Source organism: Meriones unguiculatus, chromosome 18 (genome assembly GCF_030254825.1).
Source record: "Meriones unguiculatus strain TT.TT164.6M chromosome 18, Bangor_MerUng_6.1, whole genome shotgun sequence".
In the NCBI taxonomy this organism is placed as follows: Eukaryota; Metazoa; Chordata; class Mammalia; order Rodentia; family Muridae; genus Meriones; species Meriones unguiculatus.
This window is the reverse complement of record NC_083365.1, coordinates 27,879,668-27,899,315: the sequence shown is the minus strand read 5'-3', so window position 1 is coordinate 27,899,315 and position 19,648 is coordinate 27,879,668. Positions and strand designations below refer to the sequence as shown.

The 19,648-nt window shown below is 40.7% G+C and overlaps 1 protein-coding gene across 10 annotated transcripts in view; it reads left to right on the top strand.

Annotated features, from left to right (window-relative positions):
- Positions 1-19,648, top strand: part of Fmn1 (formin 1) — a 368,583-nt gene that overhangs the window by 279,790 nt on the left and 69,145 nt on the right. For all 10 annotated transcript variants that reach the window (XR_009587427.1, XM_060371809.1, XM_060371805.1 and 7 more), the window contains one exon: positions 10,891-10,983. Coding sequence is in view for 9 of the 10 variants with exons in the window: in XM_060371809.1 (XP_060227792.1) it covers positions 10,891-10,983 (93 nt within the window). In the remaining variant the exon portion in view is untranslated. The remainder of the gene's footprint in view (positions 1-10,890; positions 10,984-19,648) is intronic.

Here is a 19,648-nt window from a genome sequence, read left to right as displayed (position 1 = left end):
AGTAACTTTCCACACACCCCCTTTTCTCTGTCTTCTTCTCTGCCTTTCAGTCTTTTGACCTATTTCCTTTAGGGTCTATTTAGATGTAAACAGTTTCCAGAGTAGAAAATTACAGTTAAAGTAAGTACCTGGGAAGGTCTGAGGTGAAGACACTGAGCTCTGAGGTCAGAAAAACCGTGGGGATCTTGCAGCCATCACAGCTGAGCAGCTGGACACAGGTTGCATTTTGCTAATAAGCTTGGGTATGTTAATCACTAGCTTCTCTGTAGCTAGCTGTTGTGCGCTGTAGGGAGAGAAAGCCTTAAGGTTAGTCCTGCTGCCTCATTCATCCCCTTGCTGTTCTCTGTGGAAGACGGAAGCCTTTTGCCCTCAAGATTTTTGTGTCTGTAAGATTCTGTCATGTCACTGGAGTAAGAACAGCCATAAATAAGCTTCTTGACTTGCTAAACCAAGCAGGGACTTCAGTGTGTGGCCCTTGCTACTACATAACTTCTGTGGAAGTGAGAGCTGGGCTCTGCCTTTGGCAGTTCTACCAGCAACCTCGTGATTTTTACTCATGAACTCCCATTAATGATATGTACATATCTGAAGTAATTCCAGTGGGCTGCCCAATACTGCTGGCTCTGTTTCTCTTCCACAGATGGTCCAAATCATTGTTTGATATTGTTGATTAACTAATACGAATATCCTAATTTTATGTGTTTATGAGTATAGAAATGTGCATTTGAGAAATCGCGGTGTTTGCTATAAATGTGTATATTGGTATTAACAACAGTGATTAACATTTAAATTAAATGTGATGTTAGGATGCCCCTCCACCAAAAAGCTGGTTTACTTAACAGACTTCAAAAGTGATCTAATGCTTTTTGTATATCATTAGTCATTGTTTGACTACGTTGTTTCTTGCAATTATCCCTTCTAGACAGTAATCACTTCAAGTTCATGCATTCCAGAGGCAGAAACAGATTTAACCTGTGGGACCCAGCCACCTCTGCAAAGAGGCACGGAAAACACAGTTTTCAAAGATTCTCCTCTTCCTCTCACTCATGGTAGCAAAAGCTTGGGGCTGTACCAAAAGCAATTTGGCCACCGAGTTTTTGAGAACTCTGAAAAAAGTTTTCCTACTTTACACAAGACTCGGCCTGCTGCAGCCTAAAGATGCAGTCCTGAACTCGGAGTAAGTTTGTATGGGGACAGTATAACCCAGACCCTGGCTCCTTGTGAGACTGCTACTTTAGTGTGGCTTTTCCTGCCCAGCTTTAGGGGCACTGCTGAGCGAACTGTGGCATACACAACTGAAATTGTTTTTCTGACTATAATACAGTGCTTGTGCATTTTATAAAATAACACAAGAAAGCATAAATGAAATATTAATAGAAATTATAAACACTATATTGGCAAATATAAGTTTATAAGAGCTCATGTATAGAGCCAACCCCTGTGATGTTATGGAGAACAAGGGCTGTGATGCAGAGACCTAGACACAGGAAACCAAAAGGGATGTCTAGCCATGGTACGTACCGTGGAATAATTTTTCCACATTCTTTATCATTATTTTAATTTTCTCTACATGTGTCTGTTGCCTTTATAGTACTTTTTAGAAGCTAATTGCTGTTCTTCTCCAAGAAGAGTTTGTTTTTTCTTAGAAGCCCAGTAACATCATTCTTAGCTCCTGTCTTACATGGCTTAGAGTCAATCTGGAGGCCAGACTCTTGCTGAATGGGCTTTTGTTTTCCATTATAACAACAACAACAACAACAACACACTCTCTCTCTCTTTCTCTCTCTCTCTCTCTCTCTCTCCCTCCCTCCCTCCTTTCTTCCCTCCTTCCTTTCTTCTTTTTTCCCCTTTTCTCTTTCTCTCTCATACAGAAACACTTGTGTTTTTTTGAGACAGGGTATCATTCCACAGCTAAGCCTAGGCTAAAACTCACGATGTAGTTGCTAGCTGCAACTCATGCTTCTCCAGCCTCAGCCTCCCCATTACAGGGATTATTTGACCCATTGTCTCTGTCTGTGAAACGTCTATATTTCGCCAAACTCTTCCTACAAATAGACATATGCCAAAATATTCATGAGTTCTTTGTGATAATCCGTTATCACAAAAAATACATCTCAAGTTATATATTTACATATCTCGAAAGATCTTTTAGAATCATAGTCATTAATTCAGATGAAGGCTTCTAAAGATTGCAGTTTTCATAGAGACCCATGCAAGAAACATTTTTTTTTTTTTAATAAATGGCTGGATCATTTAACACTCTATAAATCAAATCATGCCCAATCCATCTGTATTTAGGCTAGTCGTGGGTAGGTGATTAATGAATATTTTTCATGCTAATGTCTCACAGACCAAGGCTGCACCCATAACCACATAATCACCACAATGGAAACTGTGAGTCAGCTCTGATGTCTGATAGGAGGGTCCTGTGAATAGTGCGGACAGAACCGTGCAAAGGCTGGCAGTCGGTGGCCCGGCTTCGCAAATCTTTCCAGAAGTCCTAAAGCGTGTTGGCATGTCCTCACTTAGCCCTGTCACTTCTGCTTAAATTTTTTCATGCAAAATACTCACAATCATGGGATATTAAGGTGCATTTGATCTCAAGCAGCCTCCCTCAGTGAAGTGAATCAGAATCATGGGATTCCCCTGGGCCTGAGATTCCTGGTGGGTTTATTTTTACACGACATTCCTCTGGGGAAAGAGGCACCCACTCTCTAGAAGGCTGTGCCCCTTCTGCCCTTAATCAGATCAGCCCAATGGAGGAGATTTCTGTACGAAGTGATTTCTGGGGGATGAACATTTTGTGATTTTTTGTCATTGGTGTTGAAGGGATAACGGAAGGTCCTTTTAACAGAGTCCTACTTCATAAGAGGGTCTCTAAAACATCTCAGGCAACTATAAACTTTGTGTGTGTGTGTAGAGACCAGAGGTTGATGTCACGTTGCCTTCCTCAGTCATTGATCTGCCTTTTTGAGGCATGTCTCTCATTGAACCTGGAGCTTGCTATTTCAGATAGCTTGAGAGACCAATAGCTCCCTTCATCCAACTGTCTCTGGCCTGTCACACGGGGGTTACAGATGCTTACCCCCAATCACAACAAGCTTTTACATGAGTGCTTACAATCCAAACTCAGGCCTCCATGGTTGCATAGCAATCACTCTACCCATTGAGCCATCTTCCTAGTCCTGTCTGATCCAATTTGATGAAGGAAGTACCTGTCAAGAAGGAATTGATTTTGGTCTTACAGTCCTAGGTGGATAGAGTCCACCATAGCTTGGAAGACATAGCCACAGAAATTCCAAGCCTGGCTGTTTACATTGCATGCTCAGTCAGAAAGCAGCCAGTGGACAGGAGGTGGGACTAGTCATAGAACCTCAAGCTCCCCCAATGGTTCTACCTCTTCCAGCAGGGTTCTTCATAGCCTTCCAAAACAGCACCACTCTCCTAAGACAGTGTTCTTCTATGGCAGCCTTTTCACATCATCTAAAAACAAAGCCATCCTTTCTCCAGCTTAACTTCACATGCATAAGGAGGCTCAGCTTTACACATCTATGGCTATAGGCTTGGTCTCCACCTAGCCCACCCTTCTACATCTTGGCATACTCTTCCCAGCTGCTACTCCCCAGCAAACATTGTGGAGCCACCGGAGACTTCCATGGTGCCAGATTCAACAGTTGCTTCCCTGACTTCATCTTCTTTGACCCTCAGCAGGACTGTATAGAGCTGTGTGCTTTTTCCTTCACTCCATATTGTTTTCCTCTCAGATGGTCTAATTCTGCATTCCTCATTTTCTATTTTTCATCACAGCTGGCCTCTCCTGCAGTGTTTGTATGCCCCAGGCTATGTCCTGTACCCCTTCTCTGCTCTGGCTACAGTCCCTCCTTGGCAACTCATCTATTGCTGTGGCTTTAAATACCAATTTTATGTCAGTGACTCCCTGGTGTGTATTTTTGTCTCAGTCATGTGTCCTCAGATGCATGCTTTTATATACAACATGAGTGTCTAGTTAACATTTCAAGCTTAACATGTCCTGAGTAATATTTTTGATTCCTCTGCTCAAGCTCGTTCATGGACCACTTCCTTACTTCAATTAAAACCTCTAGTCGAATATCTTCCCAGTGAGACTTTTCCTGACTTCTTTAATAAAGCTGCAAGCTCCCTATGCTTATATGGTACCTTCTGATGTCCTTTCCCCTTTTCAGACTCCAGAGCCACCTGCTGTATCTCTGGAGTCAGAGATCTCTGTCTTATAGACACTTTTCTTGAAACTGAAATCTGGGCACAGGAGAATAGTAAACCAAGGAGAGGAGGCCCCTAAGTGCCTGTGCCTTACTACACCACCTAAGCTACCACAAATAGCCCCTGCCACTTCAGCACATTTCAGTTTAATTCATGGTATTTCCTCCTTCATTACTTTTCTTCACATTTTCAATCTACTTCCCAAGGTGTCCATATTCCCAGCCCAATATGCCTACCAATAGCCCAATAGACCTACTCAGTGTTCCATGATACCACACTGATTTTTTAAAGTTTTTTTGTTTTTGTTTTTGTTGTTTTGTTTCAGTGTCATTAGGTTACAAACAGTTTTAGAAGAAGGATGTGGGTCTTGTTAGATATTTGTTCCTAATGTGTGGTACAGTGGCACAGCAGGGGTGTGCCTCTTCCTCCTTTGAACCATCTTTGCTCTGTGCCTCTTCCTCCTTTGAAGCACTCTGTACCATCCCTAAGCTCATTCCCATTTCTACTCACAGCTCACACCCACAGCAAGCAGCGTGTGCCCTGGCATCATAGAAGCCATCCTTCTCCAAGTCCTTTTACCCTTGCCTCTCTATAACCATCTCACCTCCTAAGGTGATTCTAAGTCTTTCTCTCCTGTGAAAGATAACGAGAAACACCTATCCATGCTTGTATCTGAAGAAGGCAGGCAGAGTGCTTGATTCCAAGAACTCATTGGAAATTTTTTTTTTTATCTATTAGTGATCTGTGGTCTATCTATACATGTACACATACATGTAACAATAATTAAAAAGAGGGGTGTCATGAATTTGAGAGGGAGTGCTCAGGTGCCAGCCCTTCTAGGGCCGTGTGGGCTGTTTGAGAAGTTGGAGACAGACTGCATGGATGCCATGGTGAATGTAAACAGGGGGCTGATACTGTCAGATGTCGTACAGCTGCTTGCCTCCAGCATGGGGACAAATCAGGGGCAACAGTGAACACAGGAAGAACACTTCAAGAGGCACAAACAATTTAATAGATAGCACTGAATCCAAGAGATCACCAGGAGATGAAATTATGCATAAGACATGTGTGATAGGAGGTGTAACCTCTTACAGATGGTCACTGAAATGTTTATTGGGATGAGATTGCATAGCATGCCAAGAAGGGAACCTTGTACAAAATCCAAAAGAATATTCTCACTTAATGACCAGATATAGGAAGCCATCAGGGATGGGGGGAGGGGCAGAAAACTGGGACAGCAAAGACAACAGAGCAAACTGGGACCTGCAAGTCCCAGAATGGAGGACCCGGAAGCAGAAGCAGCCTGCAATGGAATCCTACGGCTGGGTCTTATACTAAGCAGAGAATGGGTGGACTTGTGACTTCAGAGTACATTTTCAGTGTCTTTGTGGGGGAGTAAAGTAAATCAAGAAAGAAGAAATATGCAAAAACAAATATTGGCAATTGTTTGATTATAAAAGGGATTAGTAAGTGATTTGTTGATTAAAGACACACGCATTAGAAATGTCAGTTATCCAAAGAGTTTGGGTGGCTGTTGTTATTGCCTGGCTGTTCTTGGAAACAAAAGCAACAGAATCCTGAGTAATATATTAACTAGCCAGTGTTCCTGTTGATTGACTAGGTAAAGCCTACTTGATTTGAGGTAGTATTTACTCAAATGTACAAAATGATTCTGTATATTTTGGTCCTTAGAAGATTTTTTTTTTTAATTATTATTTTTTAGAGTCAGGGTTTTACTATGTAGCACACCCTGGCCTTGATGTTGTAAACCAGGCTGGCCTCAAACTCAACAATCAACTTCCCAAATGTTAGGATTAAAGGTGTGTGCCACCATGGTCAGTCTTAGAAACTCAAAGTCAGAGATATATTAAATAACTCTCGGCCAGTAAAATATATGGAAAGCTGAGAATAAGTAAATGTACTTGTTACAGGCAGCAGTTTGAGAGTCTGGGGCGGGACTGTGTTTTGTTGAGGATCATCTAGACCAGAGCTTCTCAACTTTCCTAATGCTGATTCCTTCAATACCATTCCTCACATTGTGGTGCCCCCCAACCATGAGGGAGGGGAGAAGATATGGAAGACCCACAAATTAGGACCATCTCATCTATGCCATCCTTTAACAAGCACATGCAAATACTTTAATAGTTTATTACTTCAAAAAATGCTTTCTGCTTTCTGTAGAAGTTTCTGTATTACTGCTATCCAAAGTAAGATGTTTTTTGTTTGTTTGTTGGAGCATCTTATTATATTGGGAATGATACCATTACAGAGTGTGAAGGTTAAGTTTTTATCCAGATTTTGCTTTGTAAACACACTTTCATTTAACGTTTACTTTAACATAAGTATATTTCGAGGATGAAAGCTAAAAAGTAGTCACTCACAAAACTCACACATACATGTATTGCTTGATGTGTGAAAAAACACTGAGGACAACATTGTATATCCTGTTAACTAAAATGATGACAGTAAAGAAGTGTCAAAGGAAAGAAGTAGCCATATGTTTACATGCCTTCAGTCACTAGAAACAGTCATCACTATGTGCTGTATAAGAAGGGAAAGGCATTAGTCTAGTTCTGTCACTAATATCTCCCAAGTACCTGGTCCAATTTCATGCACATCATAGGCACCGATGTTAAGGTGATGTATTCTATTCAGTGAAATCCTTTGTAATGAACTCCTTCACCAAGCATCATCTGCTCTTTAGAGTCTGGCTCCAATTTCCTTTTCTCTCACCTAAACCCTGCCAGTACCACACAAAAATGTCTATAAGCAAACAATTTGATAGGTTGCTATGACAACCCTCAGTGTTGGTCATTTGAGCATAGAGCTTATGGAAAAGACAGAGCTTATAAGATATAAGCATGAGTAGAACTGACACAGAACCATGGAAGCCCAGGGATTCCTAATTGGGAATTAGGTAAGCACAGAGAAGTCAAATACAGATCCCAAAGCATAAATTCTATATACATTGTATTTTGGCTTTTCAAAGTTCTGGATACAACCCTTAGTATCTTGTGTGCACACATACACACACACACACACACACACACACACTATACATTGACTTAACTGAGTCCATATTATAGTTACACAGTAATTAATAGCAGTTTCCCATGTACTTTGATATGAAATACGTAGGATTTTTGACCAGTTACACCAGAGTTGCCTCTGTGTCCTTCTAACCTACTTTTGCTTTCTAAAGTACCACATTGAACTTTATTTTTAGGGGTCAAAAGTCAGAAATGTATAACCATCAAGCTGGTCTTAGATGCTTGACATTTGAAATCTTAAAACATTCAAGAACACATTTTTTTTCACTTTTGAGAGTCTTATCCTTTAAGTGAGAGTGATTTTAGTTCTCTTTTATTCCATCGTGTATCACTTTATGTCTGCTTCTTACAACAGCCTCTTCTTTGTAGTTAACTTTAGAAAATAATGTCTTTTATCCTTGAAAATTTTACAAAGAGAGGAAAAAAAAAAAGGACAGTTTTGGCTTTAATGTTGGAGGTCCTGGCACAGACTGTGTTTAAGGCAACTTTGGAGGTCTGACAGGACTGTATAGTAGTCTTCTAGTTGGACAAAGAGTGGCATTTACGAATTTGTCCATGACCTCTCTTCTTTGTGCTCCTCTAGTCTCCAGTGTCATCATTAATTAGTCTTCGGTCTCCCATTTGTCTGTTAGAAAGTGTCTTGGGTAAGCCAAGTTAATAAATTGGTGTGTGTGAGCTGCTGGTCACCAGAACATGCGACTGTGCGGGGGCAGTCGGAGGGCAGCCTTCTCCTTTGATCCTGTGGAGAAGTTTAATTCTAGCAGGCCACATGGGAGCCCCAGCCTGCTGGGGTGCAGAGAGGTTTCCCCCCCCCCAGCACACCCAAGGGACTGCTGTCCTTTGTACAAGCTCTGCTTTCTAATTTCAAAACCAGAACGCCAAAAGACGTGGGGAATGATTTTGAAAGTTATCTCACCTTTCCAGTGAATTTGCCCGCATTCTTCAGTGGATTCTCACAATAGGTGGTAGGATCTCAGCAAGGGAATGAGGGGCATGAATCACTTCCGTCTTCTAAACGGGAGAGCTGTGCTGTGTTGCACCTCTGTAAACTGAACATAGTTTCTTCAGCCTTTAGTCCCCAACCACCACACTGTAATCTTCCTGCTGTGAACTGTCTCCTGACCAGCTTTACCAGCTCAGCATCATAACACACAATAGTTTAAGTTATTTGCTAGTGCTACACATTCTGAAAGGCTCTTTTATGCATTACCTCGTGTCATTCAGGAAGAAAGTGGTCCTCACTGACAGGTAAGACAAAAAGCTTACCTGAGCTCAGGGAAGTCTTGGTCCAAGCACAGACTTTTTCCAACTCTAAAATATGACACATAAGGTTTGACCAGTTTTATGGGCACCCCTACTTCCAGGACAAAAGAAGAGCTGCAATAACCAATCTTTTCAATTCGGAAGTAGAAGCATTGTTTTAGGAACTATGGACACACGCTCTTCCTTAAACTTTACTTGAATTAGAAAAAGTAACCTTGAACGGATTACCTCAAGCTTTCAGACAGTTCTCATTTTTAAATTGATAGCATGACATATTATTTGTGCTCATAAAAATAGTTACTGGAATTTGAATGTTTGCTGAGGGTGTTTTGAATTTAAAGAATTAATAACTTAACTGTGAGAAATCAAATGGCTTCATGTATTCTCAGAGTCTTATGAGCATTTCAGGAGGAAAGAATGTCACTCTGAAAGTTCACTATCAAATTGTGATTCAAAGCAGAAATCATTCAAAGTTTATTTGACCAGTTTCCTGTGCATTGGTCTCCATCTTTGCTACCTTGCTTACGCTTTGTGGGAGGAGATATTGGGCAGTGCTAGGATCATTAAAGTTCACTAAGCCAGAGGCTGGGGAGGTGACACAACCAGTGATGCTCAGGGTAGGAGGGCTAAAGGATAAGAAAAACCCTAATGGGTAGTTTCATCTAAAAAGGGTTACTGTATTTAAAAAAAAATTCATGTGTGTATATGTTCAGCGTGTGTGTACATGTGTCTGTGCATACATGTGGAGGCCAAAGGTTAACACAAATCATCCTTTCACTCTACCATCTTATTTTTTGAGACAGGTTCCCTTAGTGAACCAATGGCTTGCCAGCTAGCCCATGAGATCTGTCTGTCTCTGTTATTTTGAGCACTGGATCTACAGGCCAGTACATGCCTGTCTTTTAGTTGGGTGCTAGTGAGCTGAGCTTAGTTCCCTATGTAGCTTAGATGACCTGATACTCAAGTTCTACCAGCCTTTGTGCCCCAAGCACTTGGGAGGTGCACACTACATGGCTAGCTCTTTTTCTTATTTTATTTTAACTAGGTATCATGATTCGCTTATGATAAAAATATTAGGCTTTAATTTTGTTTCTTAGACAAGGGTCTACCAGTAATTTCCAGCCATGACCAATAGCTGAAGCCACTGGCCAAAAACATATAGAAAGCATGGGAAGCCATCTTTTGCCTGAGTTAACTAACCACTCTTCGTGACAGTAAACTCTTGATTATCACAGTTTCTGGGTAACCAAATCTGGTTCAAGGCAACCTGACTATCAAAAGAGCAATTTGTTATGAATTCCGGGTGTCCCGTCTGAAGCAAATCTAGTGAAATTACACATGTGCTGGGGAAGCTTGAGGTGAGTGGTGTGAGGTCAAAGGACCCTCACTCCTTAATGAATGTGCTGGAGTCTCAGAGTAGGAACAGTGAGACAAGTTATTTTATGATCTTGAAAGTTTGTGCCCACCCCAGCAAAATATAGGATATCCTATTGCTTTCTGTGAATCGTTATTTATCACCTCAAACTCAGTCCCCTCCTTCCATTTCCTCATTGGCCGATCAGCTGGGGAAGGGGGACTCAGTCTTACCCATCACCTGCTGCTTATGCTCGTCAATTTCCTCATCAAAGCCTACCTGTGGGTTTATTTCTACAGTTTGTATCATGTTTATTTTAAAGCTTTTTGAATGGGTGACATGTCCTACATATGCAGGTCACTGGGCGAGTTTGGATGTTAATGATTTTCTACTCTGAGCTTGTAGTTTGGATGGCAATAGAAAGGCTAGCATGTGTAAGTTGGGGTCCAGTGTTTTCTTTCCTGATCACTGTGGCAGCACTTATGTTGTTAGCATTTTCATCTTGAAAATGGACCTCTTTTTGTTTAAGTGAGAGGCATGGAGAGCAGATACAGTACTTCCTAAACTGGACTGGAGTGTGCATGGGATCATGAGGAATCTCTAACTTGATTTTCCAGGCAACTTGGATTTGTGGGAACTTGAGCAAAATCTCTTTCAGTCTATGAAGTGAAGAAGGCTAGAGACCATAGTTTCCTGGGATCCATCTTTAAATACCTACCCTGCCCCATTATGAGGAACAAAAAAACAGAATACTTTACTTGGGACAAGTCATAGATATTTTTGTGAATGGCTAAAAGGAAAATTGAAGGTTGCCCACATCACTTTTCCCAAAGAGAGGTGTAGAATGTGCCTTTTCCCTGTGGATTGTGCTTAAACCATGACTGACGAGGAATCTGTACAATTGATAATGTCACACAGTGCCCAAGGAGGCCCTGCACACATATGTATCCTTGACTGAGTCTAATCTAACACTTCTCTTTGCAGCAAGTGAGCAGCAGATGAAGCTGGTGTGTAAGGAGTCCCCAAAAGAGTATCTGCAGCCTTTCAAGGACAAACTGGAGGAGTTCTTCCAGAAAGGTAGGAGGCTTCTCAGCTGTCCATCAAGGTACTCAGGAACCCCACCCGTTGAGGCTCCCAGGGTTCCCACCGCCGCCACTTACTCCCTTCTGACCATAGACAACACCACTGGGTCCATCATCCATTTTCTAATGGTAGTTTCATCCTAGATTGAGTTGCCCTGTAATTCTTCTGTCACTTTCCAAGACCATTACATCTTTTTAATGACTCACTGTTATGCCTGCTTTTGAAATATTTTGAAGGTAAACCTTTTGGTCCTTTCTGGACCACAGGTATCCCTGGTCCATAACTGAACACAGTGTGAACATATAAGGCTTACGTCATCCTGCAGCTCGGATTTCTGGTCATTCCTGCCACACCAAAGGGGATTAGATTCCTGGTCTCATGAGCATGGCAACTGGGAAACTTGAAATTTGTTGTTGCTTGTTGTGTTGGATTTTTCATTCCTTCACAGAGAGGCATCTGGGGTCCAATGAATGTCACTGTCCCACCCACTGGCTCTGTGGGATACTCAGAAGACCCAACGCTTACTCAGGAACCTTTGCAGGTTCCGTACGTTCCTTCAGATTTTTGGTAGCACTGGGAAGCTTTTACTGAGCAGGGTTACTGAACATGAAAATACAATGCTTTTATGTCTTTCCTATCTTAGTGACACGAATTCAGTTTAAGATTCAAAAGAAAAATAAGTGTGGGGGTTTTGAAGGAAGCTTTCTTCTTTACTAGAAAGCCAGGGGACATACATGCAGGAACTCTTGGGGAAGTTACAACATGCTGTTTCTATTACCAAGTAAGGCCACATGATACCACACCATCAACAAGTTGGGTCAATTGACAAAGTATGGCCAAACCTCCTTGGAAATTAGCAAAGAAATTCTCAGTCCATGAGTCACAGGAACTCCATTGCAGCTGCTCCCTCTGTGGAGAACGCTGCTCGGTCACTGTGCAGGGCCTTCTTTTCATGAAGGCAGACGGCAGAATTGGTCTTGCTGAACCTCACATTTGATGGGAGTAATGGCTTAGGCTCAATACTATCTTGAGTGCAATGACGCAAACATTTTTGTTCTCTGTGCCTGTGAATAGGTAGGTTATTTTTTTTTATATGTTTCATCAAGGTAAATGCGTTGCTTTATGGTTATACCTTACATGCATAACCTATAGATGCTTCCATAACCGGAAGATACTTCTATTTGTTACCCCTAATTCATAATGGCAGTTTCTTTTCACATGTGAAAATGAATTTGAAATGACATACATATGGCTTACATTCTATACTTCTAAATTTTTCTATTATTCTATAGCCAGAAAATTCCAAAGTGTGTATATTGGAGTTTTATCTGCTTGCATATCTTAATGGCCTTAAAATATTTCCTTAAAAGAGCCAGGGTCTGGGTACATTGAGAATTCTATTATTTTCATGAACACAGATAAATATGAATAGGTTAGAACCCTGAAAATCTTTCACATGTTGGAAATGTACTAGGTTTCCCAGCTCAAGGAAGCAAGTCCTAAAGTAGTGCTTCAAAATTTCAAAAACTTTTTGAATATTTTGATCATTTTGACCTCTTTTTCAACTCCACTCAGATCTATTATCTCCATCCTCACTTTCCTACCTATTTCACTTTTGGATTTTCTTCTTTCCTAAAAATAAAAAATGTTTTGGGTCCAGTTTGTGATGACTACCTACACTTGGGAGCGGGCTCTGCCATACTTGGTCACACCATTGAGGAAAACTGACTCTTTGTCTCCCAGTAGCTATTAAATGCCAATAGCTCCTCAGCTGTCAATGGGATTTCATGCCCACCCCAACGCCCAGGCTAGGATTTTGTCTGGCTTGATCTTGCACAGATCTTATGCATGCTGTCATAATCTATATGAGTTTATATGTGCAACTGCCCTGTTGTTTGGGGGGAAACACTGTTTCTCTAAAGTTACCTACCACTTCTAGCTCTTCCAATATTTCTGCCCCCTCTGCTTCAAAGACCCCAAACCTTGTGGTTAGAGTGTGATATGAATGTCTCATTTAGGGACAGTCCTTTAACTCTGTATTAATCCCCATCTACTCCAGGAAGCTTACCATCTGACGATGGTAAAGTAATGCTGTGACCTATGGTATAGCAATAAGTAATTATGAGTCATTTTAATATCTGTCCATTGGCAGAATACCTGTGTTGGGTTCTCCCCTGGATCCTGTAACCTATCTAGCCACAAGTTCTTGACCCTGTTAACAGGGCCAGGTATAGGTTCCATTTCCTGGAGCAGACTTTAGATACAACCAGAAAGTGGTTGGTTGCTCCCCTAGCATTTGTAATCCTATTGCACTCTTATCTTGCCAGGCCTGTGTAGCTTGCTGGGTTCCTAGCTGGGTGAGATTGATGACTAGTCTTCCCTGCCAGTATTTTACGTAGCACCTACCTACCCTATGAGAGCTAGCCAGTATGAATGAAACCTCCAGGTAAGTACCAGATTGGTGTCTCCATGTTCTTTGACTCAAATATAGAGAGGGTATCTGCAGCAACAGGGTCTTATTCTCTATATGGTACCATTGTGTATTTCAAGTTGAAGACTGCCATTGTCAAATTTAGTTTGCTTTTTAATGTAGATTCAAAGATATGTATTCAGAACCTGCCATATGTAAGACACTGATAATCCTAAAATGAATTATATTCTTAGATCCTTTACCAAGGACTTTCGTATTAGACAAAGGCAGGCCATAGCAAGACCTCCCTTAAACAACAGAGTGAAGGGAGGGTAAAATAAACACCAGAAATCTCAAATCATGTTTAAAAATATCCAAAACAAAGCACAAAAAAAAAACCCAAACATTTGAAGGGAATATTATACTCTTTTTTTTTTTTTTTCAACCTGGAGAATATTGTGGGAATTTTAAATGTTCCCAGTGTGATGGGGTGAAAGGTCCACTGTGGATTTAGCACATTATTATTACCTTGTTATTTATCCGAGTTTATCAAAACAGCTTGGGCTTGCACTGTCTGATGCAGCAAACATTGGCTACATGTTGCTGCTGGGCAACTTTAATATGGCTAAGTCTATTGCTGGACCAATTGGGTTACATTGGGTTACATAACCGTTAGTATTGATGTATCTGTCTATTCTACTTTTTAAGTGTCACTATTGGACAACTTAAAATTTCATTTGTGGCCCACATAATATCTCTGTTGGAAGTCTAGCCCAGAGCTGTGGTCCCCATCTTTCCTCATCTCTTTTTCTCTCTATCCTTTTCCTGTTACTGCTCTGCCTTCGCAGCTTTGTCACAGTGTAGAGTGTCGCAGACTGACCCTGTACCCTCATTGGCTGTGTCTGGCTGCCACCTAAAGCTGCTTAGGTGATGGTGTGTCACAGTACCATGTGAGGCCATGTTCTGTAGTTTAGTGACCTATAACTAAGAACTACGTTGGTTTAGAGCCAGTAGTTTTGCTAACTTGCTGGACACACAAATGGAATATCTTTCGATAACTATTAGGGCCATAAAGAGTAGTTCTTAAAAAAAAAAAAAAAAAAAAAAAGATTTATTTTGGCCAAGCATTTCCGAAGTTTAATTCAGGGTCACTTGGCTCCGTTGTCCATGGGCTGTGGTTAGACAGGTCATCATGAAAGGAAAATGGGGAGAAGACACTCTTTTTTTTTTTTTTAAGTGTGGTTGTTTCTCTGATTAATAGAATATGTAAAATTCTCTGCCTACCACAAATGTGTGTTATTGACCTTGGATAATCACATTTTATGGCAATTCTTATGCAACTTAAGTATAACATTTATCTGATTCCACATTTTCATAAGTGTACCATTATTACATGTGCTTCTAAGGATAAGATTTCCACAAACCAAGAGTTGATGTATAGCAGATAGACCCCATATCAGAAATGTTGAAACCTGAAATCTCTATCAGTTTTAGAGCTGATATGATATGTATTATGCCCAATATAATAGTAAAACTGGTCATTAGGATCAAAGAGAAGGAATGCCCAAAACTTCAGGGAAAGCTGGGGATGAGATTTAAGAAAGGAAATACTTTTTGTTAAGACTTGAAAAAACAAAACAAAGATCAGAGGTGTTGCTGCTGAGAAAAAGGCATTCCAGGCAGGGACAACACTGCAAATTTATAACAATCAAAGGTGTGATGTGTTTGGGAAACGGATGAGTCTTGGTGTGACCAGATCATAGGGTTTACATGAAGAATTCAAGACCCGTAAAGAGAAGACAGTTGCTGTAGGATTTAATTAATATTGTAGAAAACAGACAGTAGCGAAAGTGCTGTATACAGGAATGACATTGCATGCTGGGCTCATCTTGTTTGGTGGAGGAGTGTTGGGGAATCACTATTTCTTTTGTTATTAAAAAAGTATTATAATTATCAACAATATAAAGAGAATCAAAGGAGCAAGATTCACAACGAGCCTGAGTAAAAACAATAGTGGTAAAAAGATGGAAGGAAGGAAGGAAGGAAGGAAGGAAGGAAGGAAGGAAGGAAGGAAGGAAGGAAGGAAAAACAGATTAGTTGTATGAGCTATGTTAGGAGCAGGGCAAGAATAAAGCAAAACATGAAGAAAAGGTAATGCTGCCTTTTTTGCCTAGACAACTGGCTGAATACTTACAAGGAAGACAGTCAAATAAACTTTGGATGTGGTACCTTTGATGTCATGTTTGGCACACAGGTTGAGATGCTGTGCTTATGGGCAAGAGCGGCATGCTAGTGCAACCTCTGCAGAGTTCATGCTCAAGAAACCTGTGACTGGGTTACCAAAAGAAATCAAAAAGGTTTTTATGATGTTCTAAGAAGCCTGCAGGTTTGTGTTGGGCCACACTCATGGCTATCCTTTGCTACCCTTGGCTGCATGCAGTTCACAAAGGAATCGGTTTAAGACATTCAGATGAATGTGACAGCCTAAAGGAAAGATGTTGAGTAAGAAGACCCCTCCAAAGTATCAGAGCAGCTGAGTGTAGGGACATGTTAGAAACAGAACTGAGAAAGTGTGTTGTGGCAAGAGCCTGTGTAAAGTGTTTAGCAAAAAGGCTAGTATCCTGTTTGGGGGAGGGGGGTCTTCTCACTCATAAAATATTAAGCAATTAGGGTTTGTTTGTTTTTTTTTTTTTAAGCTTGAGGAATCACATGCATTGTGACTCAGTTGATTCACTATTAGAATTATTTGAATGTAAGCAGCAATTCAGTTCTTGTAACAATCATGATGGCCTAATTTTCCATTTGTAAATCATATCCTGTTGCCACACTCCAGTGAGATGATGTGTTTGTCTTGATCATCCTTCCTTTCTCAGAACACTCTTAAATAATGTTGGCAAAGCCATGGTGCTTCTTCTCAACTAATTTTCATTTCCTGAGCTAAACAGAAAAAAAAAAATTTTAATGGCAATTTTCTGGGTTTCAGTCTCTGTGGCGTCTAAACCTTTTCCCTTCTCTTCCACGTTGGTAGGCTCTTGTGGATGCCAATTTACAGTGCCATTCTAAGTAATTCTGCGCAGGCATTTGTTTGTTTTGTTTGAGCTCATGCTTTCCCACCCTCAGATCAAACATGGCCAATAATGATATGGCCTTCAAAACCATGATGCTCACATTAAAAGCCCCCATAAACATAGCAGGGATCCTATAATTGAAAGAAGCCACAGAGCAACTGATTAGATCCTAGGTCTAGATCTTATAGGTGGTCTTTCCTTGCTGTTAAATTGGCCATTTGTATTTATAGCTTCGGCAGGGAAGGCTGTAACTAAAACTGGCCCCAATACCAGCACTCTCCCACACTTGGCCTTATCTCACGTTCTGCTACCCACGAAAGGCGATAAATTTCAACCTGACTCTGAATGAACAACTCTAGCCCTGCTTCCTGTGTGGTTGTTTGGCCAGTTAAGATAATACTCGTATTAATGTCAAGAAACTTTTCTGTAAAATAATAATGATAATGATAATAATAATAATAATAATACAAAGCCCCAGTAATTTTACCAAGCTAAAATTAAACAAAAAGCAGTAACGTGGATTCTCTACACTAAAGGCAGGCAGTTATAATATACAAATGGATAAATACTGCACAGTATCTGAGACTATGGCTGTCTGGCCCTATTCACTTTTCACTTTCTCTGAGGCTGTAATACAACCTCAGCCTCACCTATGATAAATATTTATCACTATCTGTTGAATTTGCGAACAAACACCCAGAATTGGGTGAAGTCCCGAGAGGGTGTTTGTTTTTCCTCTATGGCTTTCAGGTTTAAATCCTTTCAGAATTAGAGAATCGTGATAGAATCTGGCAAGAGGTGTTTTCAGCCTCTAATTTATAGGGCTGCGTAAGCCTCCGACATATAAAATATCTTTGTTGGATATGTGCATATAGTAAATTCTTTTTTTTTTAAGTCTTTAAGTCAAATAACATTGGCAAGGGCCACCCTTGAACCTCTAAACAGAACAATAGCAGACTACAGTCAGCCTCTTCATTTCAGCCTCAAGACCATAGATGTAAAACTGAGTCACGTTTTTTTGGTGGCTGTGGAAAAGAACCAGTCACCTGCAGTGTGGCCTGTGAAAGGAAAAGAATCTTCACGCAGCTTGTGGAGAAGGAAGAGTGACCCAGTCAATATGTGTCACTCCTGGGCCAGGGTGTGTACTGGTGAATCTCAATACAACTCAAGAAGGCTGGCTTCAGACATCATCAGACAGCAGAGCACGTGCTATGAATCTTTGGAAAATGGAAAAAGTGGCCTAAATAGGCGTTTACTATTCATCAGACTTTTATCTGAAAAACATAGTTTGAAGTTTTTTATTTACTGATGATACTGTTCCTATTTAGGGAGGGCTTTCCACCTCCCTTAACATCATCTGGATAATCCCTTACAGGCTTGCCCAGAGGATTGTCTATTCAGTGACTCTAAATCTTGTGACGCTGACAGTCATTATTAATTGTCACAGTAGTTTACCTCTTAACTTCCCTTCCCAGTTACCAAAATCTAGTTCTCTATGTGGAGCTAGCCCCTTCGCTTTCTGTCACAGGGATACTTTGGTATCTATATGCTTATTTTAGGACAAAATAAAGGATTTGTATTTTTAAGTTACCCTAACGTGCAGTATCCTCTAGGCCTAATCACAGAAGAAGATCAAATATTAATTATTTTATGTCCTAAGACTTGTCAGAATATCTGGGACTAGGGGTCTTTTCTGAGACTGCTACTCCAACCAAGGACCATGCATGGAGATAACCTAGAACCTCTGCACAGATGTAGCCCATGGCAGTTCAGTGTCCAAGTGGGTTCCCTAGTCAGTGGTACAGGGGCTGTCTCTGACATGAACTCGGTGGCCAGCTCTTTGATCACCTCCCACTGGGGGTGCAGCCTTGCCAGGCCACAGAGGAAAAGAATTCAGCCAGTCCTGATGAGACCTGATAGGCTAGGGTCAGAGGAAAGGGGAAGAAATCCTCCCCTATCAGTGGACTGGGGAAGGGGCAGGGGAGGAGAATGAGGAAGGGCAGGATTGGGAGGGAATGTGGAAGGGGGCTACAGCTAGGATACAAAGGTGAATAAATCGGAATAAATTAAAAATTAAAAAAGAAAATTTTTTCAAGATATTGATGGGTACTTTATTGAATTTGTAAAATTAAAAAAAAAAAAGGACTTGTCAGAATCTGATTTACTAAGTAGGTGTTTGTGTTTCAAGCCTTAAAAATTCTAATTTGCCAAGCCTGGTGAAGCAGCCTTTAATCCCAGCACTCAGGAGGCAAGAGTAGACAGATCTCTGTGAGTGTGAGTGCAGCCTCGTCTACGGGGCTATATAATAAGGCTCTATCTAGAAATGGAGAAGGAGGAAAAAGAGGAAAGAAAAAAAGGAAAGAACAGAAAAGAAAATTCTAATTCTGTGTTTTTTTTCTTTGCCCTAAGATATTTTTAATTAAATTCTTATTTTTTATATTAATTACAGTCCTATATCTGATAGAGGGCTAATATCCAGAATATATAAAGAACTAAAGAAGTTAAAAAGCAACAATTAAAAAATGGCATATGGAGCTAAACAGAGACTTCTCTGTAGAAGAATATAGAATGGCAGAGAAGCACTTAAAGAAATGCTCAACATCTTTAGGCATCAGGGAAATACAAATCAAAATGACCCTGAGATTTCACCTTATACCCATCAGAATGGCTAAGATCAAAAACTCAAGTGAAGGAGAGGATGTGAAGAAAGGGGAACTCTCCTCCATTGCTGGTGGGAATGTAAACTTGTACATCCATTTTGAAAATCAATCTGACACTTTCTGAGACAATTAGGAATAGTGCTTCCTCAAGATCCAGCCATACCACTCCTAGGCATATATCCAAAACATGCTCAAGTACACAACAAGGACATTTGTTCAACCATGTTCATAGCAGCTTTATTCGTAATAGCCAGAACCTGGAAACAACCCAGATGCCCCTCAACTGAGGAATGGATACAGAAATTGTGGTACATTTACACAATGGAATACTACTCAGCAATTAAAAACAAGGAAATGATTAAATTTGCAGGCAAATGGTGGGATCTAGAAAAGATTATCCTGAGTGAGGTATCCCAGAAGCAGAAAGACACACAGGGTATGTACTCACTTATAAGTAGATACTAGACCTATAAAATAGGATAAACATACTAAGATCTGTACACCTAAAGAAGATAAACAAG